The sequence below is a fragment of the Orbicella faveolata genome, unplaced genomic scaffold (genome assembly GCF_042242905.1).
Source record: "Orbicella faveolata isolate gen_17 unplaced genomic scaffold, um_ofav_v1 contig_47, whole genome shotgun sequence".
Classification (NCBI taxonomy): domain Eukaryota; kingdom Metazoa; phylum Cnidaria; class Anthozoa; order Scleractinia; family Merulinidae; genus Orbicella; species Orbicella faveolata.
Genome location: NW_028301577.1, coordinates 7,231,547 through 7,250,075, shown reverse-complemented (window position 1 = coordinate 7,250,075; position 18,529 = coordinate 7,231,547). Strand labels below are relative to the sequence as shown.

General features: G+C 39.3%; 1 protein-coding gene and 1 long non-coding RNA gene across 3 annotated transcripts; one reads left to right on the top strand and one right to left on the bottom strand.

Annotated features, from left to right (window-relative positions):
* Window positions 1–171: 171 nt before the first annotated feature.
* Window positions 172–14,032, bottom strand: LOC110051998 (T-box transcription factor TBX4-like). Of its 2 annotated transcripts, XM_089279812.1 has the most exons (7): window positions 13,192–14,029; window positions 12,864–13,116; window positions 7,458–7,731; window positions 6,613–6,780; window positions 4,649–4,716; window positions 2,877–3,004; window positions 172–2,248 (listed from the first exon to the last, which is right to left on the bottom strand). In XM_089279812.1, exons 1-7 carry the CDS (start codon window positions 13,352–13,354, stop codon window positions 1,956–1,958), a joined length of 1,347 nt encoding a protein of 448 aa, XP_089135938.1. In that variant the 5' UTR covers window positions 13,355–14,029; the 3' UTR covers window positions 172–1,955. The 2 variants fall into 2 exon arrangements, with proteins under 2 accessions (XP_089135938.1, XP_089135937.1); XM_089279811.1 differs by having other exon boundaries at window positions 12,864–14,032.
* Window positions 13,113–15,567, top strand: LOC149096957 (uncharacterized). Its single transcript, XR_016204237.1, has 2 exons — window positions 13,113–13,163; window positions 15,407–15,567. It is a non-coding gene; the product is annotated as an uncharacterized LOC149096957 (long non-coding RNA).
* Window positions 15,568–18,529: the final 2,962 nt, after the last annotated feature.

Genomic DNA, 18,529 nt, shown 5'->3' with positions numbered 1-18,529 from the left:
AGAATCCCGCGACCGATGAAAGAAAACAACTTGGCCTACTTTGATAATAAAAAATGTAAATTCTTTTTGCTCGCGCCATCGTGTTAATTCAAATTGTTGTCTAATCACTCTGCAGTGAAACGAAATTAAAATAATTTCTAACTTGGTATAAGTAAGAAAACATCAGTCGTATAGGAGGGGACATCTCGTTTATTGATCAGAAATAAATTGTCCTAGGATAGTTATTAACACAATAAACGTAGTAAACAAAAACACGGAAATTTACTAAAACAAAATTGCCAAAACGAACTGATCAAAAGCGCAGATGCCGTCGAAGTGACAACTCCTAACGGACAAACTCCTTAAATATTAACTTCTTAGCATAATTACGTAACCTGCATACCAACGAATCTACATACCAGCACAAAACTATCTTACAATAACAACGTGAAAAATTATATTTATTCTCGCATTTTGGTTGGTATTTACCTGTGATCTACTGGAGGACGGACGCATAGATGACGTACGTTATTATTACATGCATTTTCTCCTCTGTTTTTTTAAACGGTAGACGGTTTTGAAAGTTTTTATTTCATTTTATTTAAAATTTAGAAAAAAGTCTTGTCGAGGCTGGGAACAGGTACGAGAAGCAAGAAGAAGAAAGAAAAACACGTTTCTTTAAAGAGGATGAGTCGGAAAAATACTCTAGCAGTATCAGTCAAGTGAAACTAAACAAAACACAAAGGAGAGAGAGCCTGGGATCGAGGTTGGGCTTGACCGTGACGATGGTGACGACGAAAGCTTCACCCGAAGCAAAGAATTCTGCCTAAGACCGTTCCTCCGTTTAGTTCTTTGAAGTGTGATCGGCAAAGAATATCGCCAAAGATAAGCAAAAAGAATCCGAACGGATTCACAGACTCTGATTACCATGGTAACGTGGTTTAAAATTGGTTCTTATTCTACAAAGCTATAGACAAATCCAAAGAAAAGAATATTTTAATTAACAATGGCGATGCATGGTTTACCGCAACAGTTGTTAATACTAAGGTCCAAGGAATATGAAAACAAGAAAAGTTCAAATACGAAAAGCAGAGCTCCGCCTCACAAGGCTCATAGCTAAGTATGTGGGGCTCTGTGGGTATAGCAAATGATTTAAAAGACGAAATTTGGGGATTTTTGCACACTGTCGTGATGGGTCATTAAGATATGTATGATTACGTGGCCCTAGGCGTCCCTCTTAGATCATAGCGGGAAATGGTTATGAAACCTGGCAAAGTTCTTTGTTGTATGTTTTTGTTGACTGTTTTGGGGGTTGCGCCTGCACAAAATCTGGTAAAATACAAAAGGATGTCATGTGTTCATATACAACTAACCAATAAAAGCATTGCCACTATGTAAATCATGCATAGTCTATGAACATGAACCAAAAGATGTGCAGGGTCAAGGACCTTCCAACATAAATCTTAGCCTGTTTGTTTGCTTCTTTGATGTTTACCGGGCTTCTTAACCATTTCCCTCTATTAACTATGCTTAGATCAATTGGTGAACTTCGATTCTAGAGATGAAGATTCCATTGTTTGAAAAGAAAACTTAATTATAAACAAAAACGTATAAAAAGACAATAGATTACAAAGCTAGAATTGAAAGCGAATGAATGAAACAGGCTTGGCTAACACTTGTTTTCAATTTTTACGTTTAGCAAAGTAAACTAATCAGAACAATACCATGTGTTCTTAAATAATTATGTTCATTTCTGTCTGCGGACGAAAAATATCTGTACCAACGATTTGTTTTTGCATAATTTTGTAAAATGTCGAAGAAAGAAATGTCGAGAAACCGTGACTGAGCCCGTAGTCCCGTCTTCCCCAGTGGTAGTGAAGTTGCCAGACAACACAAACTGGACTTGTTTCTTCGACGAACAACAGTTAAAAAATACAGTGAAATTCGAATGCAGTCCTCCAGTACTAAACATTTCATCATTGACTTGAAATCGTCCCGGGAGGAGATTGATAGCCAGGTACTTCATTTTGCGGTCCTGAATTGTACCGTAGATAAGGTGTAGGATAAGGCATACTGCGGTGATCTCGTAACGGCGAGAAACCTCTATACACGGCCGTTGTCGCCCCGGGGGAGGTCGGGTGAGGATGGAGCAGCGGTGACGTAATAGTTGGGCTCATGATGGGAGAGCAGGCGGGAACCGTTATGGAGGGAACTGTTAGGGAGGGAATCATACGGCCCATTGGTACCAAAGGTGCAGTTGACATTGGTCCTAGAGAGGAGGGAAAAAAGCACTGTCATCACATTTCACTTTACTGCCTTCATACATATTGTTTGTTACCCTCGGTAGAATTCGGCTTTTCCTACTTGTGATCAATTTTGCTTTTTCTCATAACTTACTTGCTTAATTTTCTGATCGCTGGTGTAAAGAAGTTCGATATTGAAAGCACTGTCTTGGTTAAAATATATTGTAACTGTCTTACCATTCTCGTTTCTCATAACTTCATTGTAACCTTTTTTGAGGGGTATTGTGCTATTTTGGTAGACTATTCTATTAAGGTTTCCTTTGGTTTAATAAAAAGACATTCTAAAATATCGACAGAAAATCGAAAAGTAGGTTCGACCAACGTACAAGTAAATACACAAATTGTGACAGATGACTTGGAAGAAATTTAGATTACAAAGTCCGGGCTGAAGTGAAGAACACTGAATGGGATGGTGGGATAAAAAACTTGATAGATCTCTTCAGGGTTTGGTATTTCAGTTTAGAACAGCAATGCTGGATATTCACTTTTCTTTGGAACTAGTAACAACTGAAGTTAAAAGATAACATGATTAAAAAATGCAATCAATTGTGAAAAGTCCCGCCCATCGAAACAAGCAGAAAGCTGAGCACAAACCTGTGACACCGTCGCCTTCATCTCGGCCAGGATCACATGACTTAGCGGAATACACCTCGCCTTGAAGTCGAGGCTTTGCAGTCGGCATCATGGAGCCCGGTTCTATTTGCTTTATTACTTCTACCACACTAAATTGATATAAAGATGTATTGTTAGAGGGTTTAGTGTATTCTATCGCGCGAGAATGCAAACATCAATTACTGTGTTCATTTTTAACTCGTGAATGGCGATAGCCAGTTACGAGTAGTAGTGTGTTGTAAGGTTATTGTCCCTTATGACCAATCCTAACAGAAGGCTGAATGAACATGTTATCAGGTCATATGGCTGCTCACTCGTTTGTTTTTGACTCGCTAGACGAGCTCGCCGGCCAAACTACAACAGCACTAGTAAAACGAACCACGATACTACTCACAAAATATCTTAAAAACGGAGATATTAATTTACACAAAAACAGAGGTGTACGTATCTTATCACAGGATTATATTAATCATTTAGCATTAGAATGACAAGCAAGGCTTTGGAATTTTTTTTAACAGACACACTTCGAACACAACTTTGCTGGATTAATTTCTTAGTTTAAATTCTTAGTTGCTGTGGTCCCATTCATGATTGCGTTCAATTTAAAAACAAAATGGCGAATTTTTAGTATGATGCAACATTGTTTGCACCATACTAAACAGTCTTTAACAATAAAACGAAAAATCGCGATTTCGCTGACAGATGATTAGAGACGTGAACATGATAATAAAATTAAATCTGGCTTACGCAGGACGGATTGCTTTACATGCCCGTACAACAGTCATAATTTCGTCACTCATCGTCTTGGCATAAAGCTCGTACTTATTTGCATGAAGACAGATTTGGATGGGATAATCCCCTTTCGGTCGTGCTTCAGAACCAAATACAGGATTTGAGAGAAAACGCTATGCAGCGCGTTATCCATGCAAAGTTAATGAAGAGATTGATTATCCGTATTAAAAGATTTATCTGTCTGGTATTCAGTTGGACACGAGCGAATTACAACATACTGTAGGGGACTAATTAGTTCTCGCTTGACTTCAACAACAGGTATCGGGACTCCGAGATTTGATCTGCGTTTAATCTTAAGTCTTCGACGTCTTCCACTACTACTCCTTCTTCTACTTCTCCTTATACTTCTACTTCTTTTTTACTCTACTGAATAAAACTTTGCAATGACCTTCCCTTTTATGCTTAGTCTAGCTACACTCGGGACTCAAGCTAAGCGTAAACCAGGTCGTACAAAACAAAGTACTCGGGTGTTAATCTTAAATAAACGAAGCTGACTAGATAACGCTGCAGAGTTTAACCGATTGAAAACTAGAGAAATACAATGATCTTCAGTTACAGCTAACTTGAGATCTATCTAGCGGAGGTAGAAGCCAAGGTCGCAAGAACGACACAAACATTTACACAGGTGAACTTCCAAACCAAAATTTAAGTTCTAGAATGCAACGTTTCCCGAGCAAACGGAAAAGCCGTTCAAGAATTGAGTGTATGTAAGTTAACCTTGGCTTGCCAAAAAAGATAAAAAAAGGATAACCTTTATTTACCCTCGACAAAAACTAAGCTTTCTTAAAAACATAATTTCTAAATATTTGGCTCCACATGTAAATTTAATATAGAGATTGATTATCCATATTATAAAATTTATCTGTCTGGAATTCAGTTCGATACGAGCGGATTACAATATATTACTTGTCTCAATAAATTTAATTACCCTCTAGGGAGGATAATTCTCTCAAACTACATACCAGTCATCCGGGTCACAATCACGAAATCCTTTGGCGAAAGGGTTGCTTGCTATCTTCAGTTGCGTTATCTGCCAACAGATAAGAATTAAAAATATATGGTAGTTTTTTTTTTTCAGTCTAAATATTAAAGTTTCATTTCGAGGTATCGGAGAGCTAGAGCTCTGTGTAAGACGATGGGCTAGTCTAAACGCAATTGACCCTTGCGTAAGTCCTGCAAACAATGCAAATTCTTTCTTTGAGAAAACATGTGAAAGTGGGATGTTTTGAGAAGGAAGCGTAATACGGCGAAACCTGTATGTTAAGTGGACCCCATATTAAGTGGACACCCTCTATAAAGTGGACACCAGCTTGAGTCCCTAAATTTTGTCCCACGTTTATTGTAAAATAAACCTACATTCAGCGGACACCTCTGTTAAGCGTACGCGGACACCAATATTAACCCACTTTGTTGCACAAAACCTGCAATAAGCGCACACTTCAAGGGCTTTTTATTCTAAAAGCTCTACTCAGACTCCTTTAACAGTGCTCAGCGATGTCTTTTTGAAGCTAAGTAGATTATTCTAGATTGATGCATTGACTGACTGGACATTGTGCTATGAGCAGTCTTTGATCTTACACTGTGTTACAAAAGGGTTAATAATTAATTATTATTGCACAATATATTTTGTGCCTGTTTTGAGCGGACACCCTGTATTAAACGGACACTGGTGATTGTTCCAAGGGTGTCCACCTAATACAGGTTTAACTGTATGTGTTTACAATAGAAGACCCTTAGCCGATGGGCTGGACAATGAGTTTTTGCTTTGAAGAATGAACGAAATGCCTTTCTTCAGGTCATTACTAAATTACACTTATAAGTTTCACGCCGGCCTGCTAATCACTTTGAACTCCACATTGAGTTGTCACTGGAGTGCTTCAGGTTCCAAAACTAGCTGAGTACATTGTTTTGTACTGTTGGAAACGACACTTTTAAACTAATAATACCTTTCTCTATCCAGAAATGCAAAGCGCGCGGGCGCACAAACGTTTAGGGCAACCTAAGAAAACGCTGAACAATAAGGCTAACCTACAACGAATTAGCATTCCATCTAGAAGTATAGCAATACTTGTGGTCTTCTCATGATCATGCTTCAGAAAGCGGGTTATCTGAGCCTTTGGCCGAGTTTCCAGTATATATAATTCAGATTTGGCTTCCCTTGGGTACTTGTAATTTTAACCTAACGCTAAGATTAATTAGGTCTCTAAGCACAATCAGTAGGGTATGTTTGTAACTGCAGTTTCAAGTGTGAGCAATACATCAGACAAATAAAAAATGTTACTGAGAGATCTGCCTTGATCAGCATAATTTGCCTATGTGAAAACTGTCTGAAATGACAGGGACGTTTAACCAGTAGGAAAAGAATGCTAAGATAAAACGGAGTGTATCTAGTTAAACATAATAGTTTCTGATGGAATGTCGGGAATCAAGTTTGGATTACAGAAGTCGGCTTTCAATTGTTCGTAATGAAAATACCATTTTAACAATAATTTTCTCCGTCTGTTTTTTCTTTCATGTTAACCGCCTTTTATTGAGGAAGATACGCGAGAATCACCTTTAATAACGTAACCACGCTCTTTTAAATTGGATAAAAAATATCAAAACGTTTTAAAATTTCTGTCTGGGACAGATAGATACCGGTTTTCGATACATTTGTTACGTAACGAGGTCTATAATTCCCAGATATCCTCCGTGTTTGTCCTATACATGCAGATGATATTTCAGCATAGAATAAATATTTCATGTTATCATACATGCACTTTGCTTCCGAAAAATACCGAAAACGCTTGAAAGAAAAGGATTGAAGATGGTAATCCAAGAACACGAAGGGACATACCTACCACTCCTAACAAAATGTTTCGAGAATCGGTGATTAATGACACAAAGCAATGGGAAAAGCAAACTGATTAACTTATAATCTACCTACCATGTGATTTTGATAAGCGGTTACTGCCATGAACTGCGTTTCTGGAAACACGAACGTTTTAACGTGTTCTGTACTCGCTCCCAGGGCGCTGGTCATTGTGCTCTTCTCCTGGTTGTCAAGGACAACGTGAAAGCGAGGCTGGTATTTATGCATGGAGTTGAGTATAATCTAACAAGAAAAGATAGCATCAATGATCATTAGTTGTCGTTATCATCGACATTACCATCAGCATCATCATCATCATTTTATAACAAACAATTCTTATCTCACGTGTAGAGAGCAAAGTGATAAACAGTAAAGTTATTCATACCATATTAAACGACCTTTTAACGACAAACACAGACAAGACTTTTTCCACAATTTGTCAAGAACAAGAGAACTTGAGATACTTAATATGAGCTTTCATGCTGATACATGAATGCTGTTACATAACGGGGACGGAAGATAGCAGTCAACGGCCTGGGTGAAGTCTGCATACAAGCTAAGTAGCCCATTAGGCCGGATTTTATCCCGGTTTCTGTAGCATGAAGCGACTAGGAATATTTCTACTCCTTCCCGGATGGAATGCTAGTCCATCGCAGGGTTACCCCCAGCACTGAATTCGCCGGTACCCACTTGTACACCTGGGTGGAGAGAGGCACTGTGAGAGTAAAGTTTCTTTCCCAAGAACACAACACAGTGTCCCCGGACTCGAACCCAGACCGCTTGATCTGGAGTCGAGCGTATTTACCATGAGGCCACCGCGCCTCCAGTCTACTAGCGTACTCTGTTTAAAAGGAATCAACACAGCGATACAAGGTTGTAAACTTAAAGCGACCAAAAATAAATAAACGTTCATTACTTACATGTCCGTTGTCATCCATGAGGTTGTTGGTCAATTTGAGTTTGTCAAAAGACACGATTTGTTTCATCCATTGCTGTCCAGTACAGGGTGAGTCAGGGTGAATGTGTACTCTCCCGGGTACACTGGAGTCTGCTTTGCCTGCTACCAGCCACTTGGAGCTGTGAAACGCGTAGCGATAACGTTTGTCGTCCACAGGTACAAAGTCCATCATTAGGATGTACTTGGACGAGGGTTCCAATCCATGTAGGCGCACCTGGAAAGGAGGAAACATGCGCCTAACAAAACAGAAAGAAGTAAATGAGTTTCTGTCTTGGCTTGTGCCGGCATCTTAAACTCTTTTAGCTCATCCGTCAACATACACATCATCCATTTTCGTCTTATACATCTGTGATATGGTGTCAGAAATGTATGAATACCTTTGCAATACGAAATTTACGTGAAATCTAAAGCAGTACTTTTACTTATTATATGTGGTACTGTTTTGTACAAGGAGTGCGGTCTTAACATTTTAGACTGTAGTCAAGGGCCTAACTTTGTGACCATTGAAGTCGAGAAGGCCATTGAAGAGTGGATCAGATGCACTCTCATGTAGTACTATTTATTGTGCTGCATAAGTCTGCGTGAAACCCTAGTGTTTGACCATTCAAATGGAAGCTGTCGATGAGCACTTTCATGTGGTGCTGTCAGTGTTTTTTTTTTAATACGTATTTTGCAACATGTAATTTGGGACTTTTGTCAGAACGCGCCTTCACAATGCCATGTGAGGAGGGGAGCATGCTCGCAGGTTAGCTATCTTAGTCAACATGCCTTTAAAAGCAATTACTGTGTTAGTTTATTTTTACGGAACAATATTTATTTTCTTAAGCCAAACAAAAACAAAACGATTAAATAGCGTAGATTTAATATCCCCGCAAAGGAGGAAGTTTTACTGATGGTCAAATGAAAGGTCTCTCTTAAAAACTTTGATTTTATGTCAATGCATTATGCTTCTACGACTTAACTCGACTTAAATTTTAAATTGGTGCATTCTTGGAGAAGAGACCTAACTTAGACCAGTTATGTTATAATTATTTGTTTATTCGGAATTTTGTTCTCACTTCTTTCTGTAAATCTCAGAACGAAACTTAGTGCCATCTTAATTCATTATTCATAAGTTGTAGTTTGTCACATTTTGAATGAGACATTTGTAGATTTAGATTAAAACTGACGATCGTCCACACAATGAAGGTGGTCAAAATGGCGGCCACTATGGGCGGTTTTCTGACATGTAATGTTTACGTTTTTACTGCCGTGGAGAGAGCAAGCATCGACAAACAGCGAACGTCACCAGCTTACATCATACTTTTGTCCTTAACAGTTTTTCAAGGACGTTTGTTCAGAAATCATATCATATGAGATTCCCTACTCTAAATTTTCCTGTTTAGCCAGCAAGGAAGAGCGGAGACACAGAAGGATGCCACCCATGAAGAAAAAGAAAATTCCCGAGCGAACGTTTTTGCTTACGTTGGAACTTCCCTTAACAGATACAAAATTCCCAGACCTTGAAAAAAACTCGCACTTGTGTTTATTTTCCTTTACTTTACTGAATATATGGAAGACCATATATTTAAACTGAGGAGAAAGCTGCAAAGGCATGAAGGATCATCGCAGTTATATACACAACTTAAGCAGCAGTGAAAACAGAGCCTGAAAAAAAATTCAGGCTTGAAAGGGGTCCCGTTTTTTCAGACTTTATTTTCGCAGCTGCTTAAGTTGTGTATGTAACTGCGATTATCATTCATGTCTTTGCACCGTAGCATCCCTTGCTAGACTTATCTATGAGAATCCTGATAAAATATCTAAGGTTTTTGCCAGCGACTGTCAGTGTGAGTTAATTTGCGAACAAGCACCGTTGAACACTGTTTATGGTGAGGCAAACACTTGCTGTATATTTTTGAGAGCAAGCGCTTTATAATTTTCACAGGAGAATACGAATCAATATCTGTTTTCTTAGTGACTGTCGTGTTCTCAAGATTGTCCTTACTGCATCATCCTTTTCCAGGTCCATTTCTATACATCCTTGCCATTGTTTGATGTTTAAGAGTTCCGTGAGCTCTTTTTTTTTTTTTTTTTTTGAAAAAAAAAAAAAAACCCTATTGGACTTTGCTCTTGGCACCAAAATTGGGGAGAGGGGGATCGGTATGACGCATTCTTAAGTTGACAGAGATAACAATGCCTAAGTGAACACTGTTTGAATTGTCTTGTTTCGTCCTCGGAAACTCCTGATACCTTGAACTGAAATCAATAGACAAAATTGTTGAACCGATTGCTAAAAAGACGGAAAGATAATGGAGTGCATGGTTTTGCTATCTTTATTTCCCAATTATCAAGAAAGTTTTTTAATTTTCCTGAGGCGTTTTGTGGTTTGACATCGAGTTCGCATTGGCAGTGACAGTCACCACGACTATCTACTCCCTTTAGTTGTTGTTAACTCCTAGCCTGCAAACATAAATAACGGTATTCCATGCGATATCAAGACTGATGTTTTTCCTTTGGCAGGTCAATAACACTCCTTGTTTTTATAACGACATTTTTAAAAGAACGTTCAGGCTGTCTGAATTACAAAGGGCAAAATTTTAAGGTCAAAAACATTTTAATTTAAAACATGCAAAAGAACATGTACTCAAAGCTAAAAATTGAGAAAGTACGTTTTCTATTTTTGTGAAAATTACAAATAAATGTACAAAATGTTGAGCTTTACTCTGATAAAGAGGAAATATTTTCTCTTACGATCTCAATCCAAAATGGAGACAATATTTGTCAGATCACTGTAAAGATGTGGACCGTGTGGACATTTTAAGTTTGAATGCGTTTCAGAGTGATTTACTACATTGCTACTTCAACTGTTCTCAATATTGAAATGAAAAGGCAAGAACGTTCAAGAATATTTCCAAGCTTGGCAGCCTTTATAGCCCCGCAGAAATAGACGTTAGAAATACAAATATCTATTACAAGAGGGTAGACCTAAGCCTTAGACATACTACTATATCGCCATCTTCAGTCTCAAACTCAATATAGAATTCTTCTTCCTCCTTACCATGTCCGAGTTTAAATTCACAAATTTCAGGTAAAAACATATCAAAAGCCAAATACATGAACAGGATTGAGTTGACTGGTCAGAGACTCGCTTACGGGTTTCACCCCAACTTTTACTCAGAACAACTTTTCACAGCATATTAAAGAGGACCGCTTTAAAAGACTGTACAAAAGTGTTATTTTAGTAGTCTGGATACACCGTCAAAAGTTCAGGCCTCTTCAGCAGTCTTCCAGTGAAACGTTACTGCATAGATGTTGATTCCAAGAATTTGGCGTCTATCACGATGTCAATATTTTGCAGCTCATTCGAGGATTTCGTAGCTGAAAAATTATTAATAACATGGTAAAGATGCACACAATAGATTTTGTTCTCCTTCGACCTCGGACATCTTGGGAATCCTGCTTTTAGCGTAAACGAAGGGACTTATTGATACTGAAACTTCACGTTGCTTTCTATGGGGTCTATTAGGTTTCCACTCCAATTTTAAAGAAGATTTCATTCTATTGCAAACATTTCCTTTCCTACATGTTGTTCGAATTAAAACCTTGATTAGGGTAATAAAGCACTGAGTAGGCAAATGAGATTTGTGTTAAACGTACATTGAAACGATCTCTCAGTCGAAAAATCACTCTTTGTTAAGTCCGAGGTTTGCGTACCCGTGAGTTCGTGCACGGCCTCTGAAAAGGGGCCTGGAGAATGTGACAACCCACAAATACCAACGCCGTTTCGCCGGCGCCTTTAGCTCTCTTCCATTTAGAGTGCCTTGGAGAGGAAAATTGGAGGAGACTGTTTTGGTTTCTTTAGTAGTGAGCTAAGGGCATGCGATAATTCTTTCTGAAATCCGATATCATGAAATGAGACGTTTGTTTTTTTCCGACAAATGTCGGCCTCAGATCTCAGAGTTGCTTAAGTACCCAGGTTTAATAATTTACCTCCTTTAAAATCAAGTTTTAAGGAAAAAGGATTGCACGAAGTTTATAAGCAAGTTGCTTAACCCAATCAAGAAAATTCATGTACTCCTATAAAGTTTTCCTGCTTTTATATCTAGCCTAGACATAACAATCTTAACGTTTCCTTTCGGCAGTGACTGAAGAATAACATACCCACTTTAGGGTTTAAAAGGTAATGTTGTGCAAGTACAGCTAGTTTTGGACAAACGAACAAGTTGTGTCGCGCCAAATATAGAGGGTATGTGTATTTGCAGAGCCACTGAACTCATGCCAAGAAAATGCGACTTCTTACAAGACAATTATCCACTTTAAAACTTGGACAAAAAAACACCGAAGGTAGGTGGTCTTTCCGAGGTTTACCGCAACTGAAAACCGCCGAAAAGACTGAAGTAAACAAAATTCTGTAAAACAAGCTAAAGCGTATTAACGCGAAATCTTATTAAGACAGTCTTGAAAGTTCTCGCAATTTATGATTCATGATCATTGTTACGTCTGCAAAATGATTTGTCAAAAAGGTCTCAGCGATAAATTCCACTGATTATTAGCCTGAGGCTAATCTACAAAGTCCACAGCCGATATGAAACAATTGTCTGCCTTAAAGTTTACTTTTAAAGACCGAAACATAACAGTAAACAGTAAAGCTGTACTAATTGAGGAGGACACATATGCGAAAATCTCCGAAAAACGCGAATGGTGCGCGCTTGTCTTCACTATCGGCTCAAACCGCTGTTCTCCTGTTATTCGTGTAATCTTACAATCTTTAATTAGCTTAGCATTCATGTAACTTCCTGTCCCTCTCGAGGTAATAGTTTTCTTCAGATATTTCTCAATTTTTTTTTAAAGGCACACTGGTTTCAAATCAAGTGCTTACTGATAATTATTTTGGCCACACGCGCTTCTAGCTCCATGGCGCGTTTGTTCTCAGAGAAAACAAACATGTTCGACATAAGGCTGGATCATAATGGACCGTTGTTGTGATAGCGCCGATTAAGAAATCAAAAACATTTTTTCCGGCTAATGGCATAAACAGACCTTTTCACTGCAAAATAAACGGATTCATGGCAATGTTATTCTTTGACTTCACGAGCGCGCACGCTAGTAATGAGTGATTTCCTTTTACGTTATCGTCCAGCGAGATAACGGCAACAATTTGCGCACAATTTTCGAACAGTTTATCGCCGGCCTTTGTAACCTCCAATTAAAACCAGCATTTAGCTACAAGTTCCTACAGTAAGCGGCTTTCTGCAGCATGTTGTCAATAAAAGCGCATGCTGCATTCAGTTCGCGCGAGACTAGACGCACGAATCTCTCAACAAATTATTTATGCAATGATCGTCCCCTTCCAAGAATGAGGTGTGAAAAGTGAAAATTAATAACTAACCTTCCAGCCTTTGTGACAATCATTTCTGTGCCAAGAGCGAAGAAATCGTCCCATAAATTCTTCATTTCAATGTCAACCTTTACATTCGCTAAAGAACAAGACAACGGGCTCGTCGGCGGCGTTGAAGAGGTAGAACATCGCTCGTCCACTCTTCGTGTAAAATCATGATCCGACCTCGTGGTGTCATTGTTAATTGTTGGAGAATTTTCCGGTGTAGAAACCTTCTTTCCCGTTCCTGCATTTCGTAGCCTCTCTAAACAATGGAAAGAAAACCATGGTGTAATATCAGACGTTTGTGAGGTACGTGCTGAAATATCTACTCTCTCACCTTCCATATCTTTCGTAAGTCTAAAGGAGTCCCAGTTGAACATAATTGGAGCGTGCGTCTGTCGGCTGTTGATGTTCATGAACTCCGGTAGCTGTGAAGCGTCTATCAAATGTGCAATCGAGAACGCGTTGGCCTTGGGAGATAGCAGGCCGGATAGGTCCATCTAACGGTAAATCCGGCTGTTAACCGGTTAATTAAGTCGCAGCCCGAAGGCCCTACGGTTGGCGGTTCTCGAAGCGCGGATAATGGCGCGAATAAGACGCGAATTGTGCACGATGAGCCGACCCTGCGCGTTTCTCTAAAGGTGGAATTTCCAGTATCTTGGCTTTGCTCTCGAATTATACCCTGCTGTCATTCATCATAGTCATTACGAAAACAATAACTGTCATCCGCGTGGAGAAACAGTAGAGTGGAATCCTGCGAGAAATTGCCACGAAATTGCGAAGATCTCCAATTTGTCCTTGTTTACAAGTTACTGGACTGCAACCGCTCTATTTTCAGACACGAGAAATAAATGAAACAATGAATATTCGCGCGGGTCAAGGACGATCATATGTTCTTTATCCCGTTAAGAACGCCACGGGGTGACCGCAAATCTCGCTGTGTAAATTGCCATAATTTGATCCTCGGACAATGTTGTTGTTTTTGCACGTGAGTTAAGAGCCATAAAATGCAATCTGTTGTGTGGGTGACTGCTAGGCTGTTAAAGTTTCACATCATCGGGTAGTTATGACAAGGCTAAGGCTCGAGAGTAGGTCACTAGCTATAGATGGAGAGATATGTAGGGAGATTTTCACCAGAACAGCTTCTTCTCATTTCGACGCACCGTTCTCGAGGGGAGTGTTTTGCGCAAACATCCAAATTTCAAGGTGTTAGATTTGCTATGTAATTGACATTGTTAAACAAACTTCACTGACAGCGTTCGCGCTAGCAAAACAATTACGCCATAATTCTCTGTTATCATTCTCGCTCCTTTTATTAACGAGGTGTCAATCATTTGGGGTGAACGATTGTTGTTGCCCGGTTCGGCTCCATCGGGCGGTGAATTACAGGATTTTAAAAAGCATCTTTCATCGACCATATTATCGGGACAAACTGCAAATGAAATCAAGAGAGCGGCTTTGCGATCGAGAGATGGGAAGCACGGATGAGGGGAAAACGTAAGCAAAATAAAAGATGGTTACCCTTCGTGCTCGAAGCCTGAGTTGCTGAAATTCCATCACATTCTCGAAATCTCTGGCAAAAACCAGATGTCGATAATTTGATGGATTTTGCACAAAATCTCAGTTCTGCATGTAGACTTTCTAGGCTTTATAATTTACTGATTCATCAAAAGATATAGAGCTACAATTAGGTAACATGGCTGTGAGCTCACATTATAAAGCATACATTTTACCTGTTACATCGATTGAAAAATGGCGATTACTCACTTTGAAAATTTGATATTCGGAGCAAACCTAAGTGCGATTTTGAACGACCCCGAACTTGTCATTTTGCCGGGTTGAATTTCGATTAAAAAAACACACGTTCACAGGTTTTCTTGTTTTCATAAGATCCAAGATACTGACAGCCAAAGGGCAAGTTGCTACAAATCCCACAGGCTAAATTTACCTATTTTTCTTTGAACAGAAACTTACTGCTGTAAAAACAACAACTTGGAAAATGTCAGTGTTATTGAGTTCCGCATTCGGAGCGCGAGGGCACATACAATTTTTGCAATTGCTGTTGATAAAGAGGACAGTAAATACTATCAAGAAATGAAAATTGAAATTACTTTTGAACGACTGCAAAATGATGTTCTACGAATGAATAATGGGTAGAAGATAAATAAGGAAGTTTTTAGTTTAGGGCAGCCCCACCCCCATTTTCGAAGAATTCACCCTGCGTACAGCAACTGCATAAAACAAACCTACATACAACGACTTCAGACAGCCCGGCAGTCATAACGTTTTATTCTCAGTAAACAGAACAATTGCGTCGTACTTAAGCCATACAAGCCCTGTAGTCATTGTTTAAAAAAGATGTTTGTACCATAGTCAGTCAGTCAGTTTTTGTTGTTCTTGTTGTTGTTGCTTTTTGTTTTTTTTTTTGGCAGTCAGTCAGTTCCCAGCTATCATACTGAGACGACTGAAGAAAACAACTATCTTTATGCTGTCATTTAGCGACCCTCCCTATCGTTCTTTTCAATTGATTTCCATTTGTACTCTCGCGGCAGAACTATGAGTCGATAAAACTGGAGATGAGAAGAACTTGGAAAGAACTTCGACCTCAACCTAACCGCGGTTTGCTGACGACCCACAAATTACTTGGAAGCCGACCAAAAATAATTTTAAATGTGAAGCAAGATTTGCTAAATAAAGATCTGAAAATGTTGTATTTATTGCCTGTACAAAGCTCCATAAGCCGGTCTTGTGGAGTTTGGTTTTATTAATCTTGAGATTATTACAGCGTCAAAGAGATTACCGCGCAGTGAAAGGCCGAATTGTGGCTTAACCGCACCAAGTGATTGCGATTGCGATCCTATCAGAAGGAAGTGGGGCGGGAAGTGGAAAAAGCTTTCTGTTTTGAAAGCGTCTAACACACAAGCCGCGACATAAACGTTCAGGCGGCTTATACAATAAATACAACATACATCTTCTTTATTCCTTATTCAGCTTATTGAGTAAGACTTCCTTTCTGAGTTCATCAGTACCATCGTCATGGACACCTCAGCGTGCCGGACGAGAACACTCGCCATGTCTACTTGAAGCGCGCGCGCCCTAGTGAAAAATCAGAATTAAGAACATGAAACATAATTTCAGACCTCGTTAAAAATGCATTACATTCATGGTCGTCATTCAGCGTTCGAGGACAGGATTGAGAACATTGTTGACCTCTTTTGAACGCATCATGAGGCGACACCTGAAAATCATTCATCGACTTGGGTAATAGTTTTTGTTCTTGTTCAACGCTGTAAAATAAATCGATCGACTGATAAACGGCGAGAAATGATGCCAACACATGCGTTTTGCGGTATCTTGGTAGATCAATCAGTTTTACTACCAGTTCGTGCTTTACCTAGACCTGTTCTACACAAACGGAAAACCTGGTCTGAATATAACCGAGTAGTTATGGCTTCCCGCACGAAAGTTGCGCTCCTGTTAAAAATGGAAGTTTGCTTTGAGGAGTGAACGGACGGTGAAGCAAGCCCTTAACAAGAGACTGATTTTTATTTAGAGTTCTCGCAATTTGTTCTGCTTTCTTTGAATGATTAAATAGTGACATTTTCGTGTTAAACGTTTTCGTGCACGGTGCTGTCACGGCACTGAGAAGCCGGGGTGCTGAGTCTGTCCTCGAGCGCGTGAGACCGGTTTCGCGCGACAATCTCAAAAATAATCAAATAATGATATTGGACATGTTTTGGAAACACACTGTGTGCTTATTCAGTTTAATGATAGTTGACTCCTCCGCCGAAAATAATTCGACAGGACTTTTTTGTTATGAAACATCACTCCTTAACGAATTTGCTCTTTATTTTCCAATTATACCCCATGGGAGGCACAGGAATTTACAGACACGCGAAAAACTGAGTTCTTTTTTTTTTTTGTATTATTAAACTAATCTTCTATTACGCAGGTATTCATATTCAAAACTCAAAAACTGAGATTTTAGTTAACTTAATCCACTTGGAATGTTCACATTTCTGGAGAGATGACTATCCAGGCTACTACTTCATGTAGTACAGCCGTTTTCTTCACATTTCGCGTCCGCAGAGTTTCAATCTTTTCTCCTCGTGCAGTTTGGATCATATCTCAAGAACTCTTGTCTTGATTACAATCTGGAATGTTTTGCACCGGTTTGAAAATGACGAGACCTCTTCACATCAAAACGACCGCCGTCTGGTCTGGTGCGTACCGCCATTAAGGAGTGCCAAGAATTTTCTCAGAAAAATGTCGGCAGAACTAAAAGAGGGAGGAGGGAAAGCTTTGTGTTCAACCGCGCACCTGATACAAGAAGCGTTTCTCCGAAATCTGCGAGTTTATGCTCGCGAGTTTTAAAGACTTGGTTGTCAAAAAAAGTGTATTCCTCGTTCAAGCTAAAAATGGCCACTGCTGGCTTTTAGAAGTCGTCAACCAGTGTACTTATGAACAGAGAAATCATTTATCAAAGCCGAGCTACGTCACCGTTTTCGCATCTTGAAAAGTTTAGCCTATATTTTTCAAGTTCGTTTGTAATCCGTGTTAATCTTCTCCATCCTTAGCCATCCTTGTTTCTTCATGTTTTGTCATTACCTCTGTAGTGTTTTTCTATCTTAGTAAACTATTATTTTCAGATATTGTTGAATTTAAAAGTAATTTTGTCAGATCGGCCAAAATGACTCAAAATACCGTGACTGAGCTCCTTTAAAATGGCAGGCAACAATTTCTGGTTAGTTCTGGAAATGGTTGCCTATTTCTTTGGGCTTGACTGATTTCCACCACTCTCTTGAATCTGGTTTTAACCTCTCCACATTTGTCCCATTTGGTCGAACATTTCCAGAAAATAGTCAATTATTTCCAATTTTACGAAATGGCTAACCATTGCAAGAAACTTGAGTGAGACCGCAGATTACTGCGCAAGTTTACAGTCCTCTCCCAGAAACGACTAACGTAGTGTGATACGCGTGCCATTTCCATTTATAGTTATTAGAGCTTGCATGCTACTTCACAAATGGCTAGCTGGTTGGTCAGTTTTGTTGCCGGAGAAATCCAGAAATTGCTGGACTTACTAATATTTCTGCGATATATTATTGCAGTAGTGGCAACCTACCTGACCCATTATCTGGGCTCTTTCGATTCCACAATGTTCAAATGCAACTGGCTTGCCTATTTCAGAAATAGCCATCTCGATCGACCTCTCCCTTCCCAGAATGGCCAACTTACTTTCAGTTACAAAATGGTTGCGAATTAGCAGAAATATTGCCATTTTTTAGGAACGAATACTTATCACTGAGACACACAGGCAGGTATAACTTAACTCATCTTAGATCCTTTTATCCCTCGGACCCATGAGCCGAAGGGCCGTTGGTGCGAGGACCCGGCTCCCCAGTTTCAGAAATTTTTAAAATTTTTCGGGCAAAACGCTGATGATTCGGGAAAAAGTACACGGGAGAAAACTTTCTAAAAGGTAGTCCAGGCCAGGCTTGTGGGCTACTTTCTCTGACGTTTGCCTTGTCAAAACAGAGCTATTAAGCTCAAATGATAAAAGGATCCAGGTGTTCTGTTTTGGAAAAGCCATATATCGTTTAATTGTGTATCGTGGGAAACTACGAGATGGATGTTAACTACATCGACAAAACAATGACAAAAGAATCAAAGCA

Coding starts and splice junctions, on each gene's coding strand:
- LOC110051998 (XM_089279811.1), bottom strand. CDS start 13,354: ATGGACCTATCCGGCCTGCTATCTCCCAAGGCCAACGCGTTCTCGATT. Junction 6,781..7,457: donor TCATGGATGACAACGGACAT/GTAAGTAATGAA, acceptor TTTTCTTGTTAG/ATTATACTCAACTCCATGCA. Junction 3,005..4,648: donor GATTGTGACCCGGATGACTG/GTATGTAGTTTG, acceptor ATATCAATTTAG/TGTGGTAGAAGTAATAAAGC.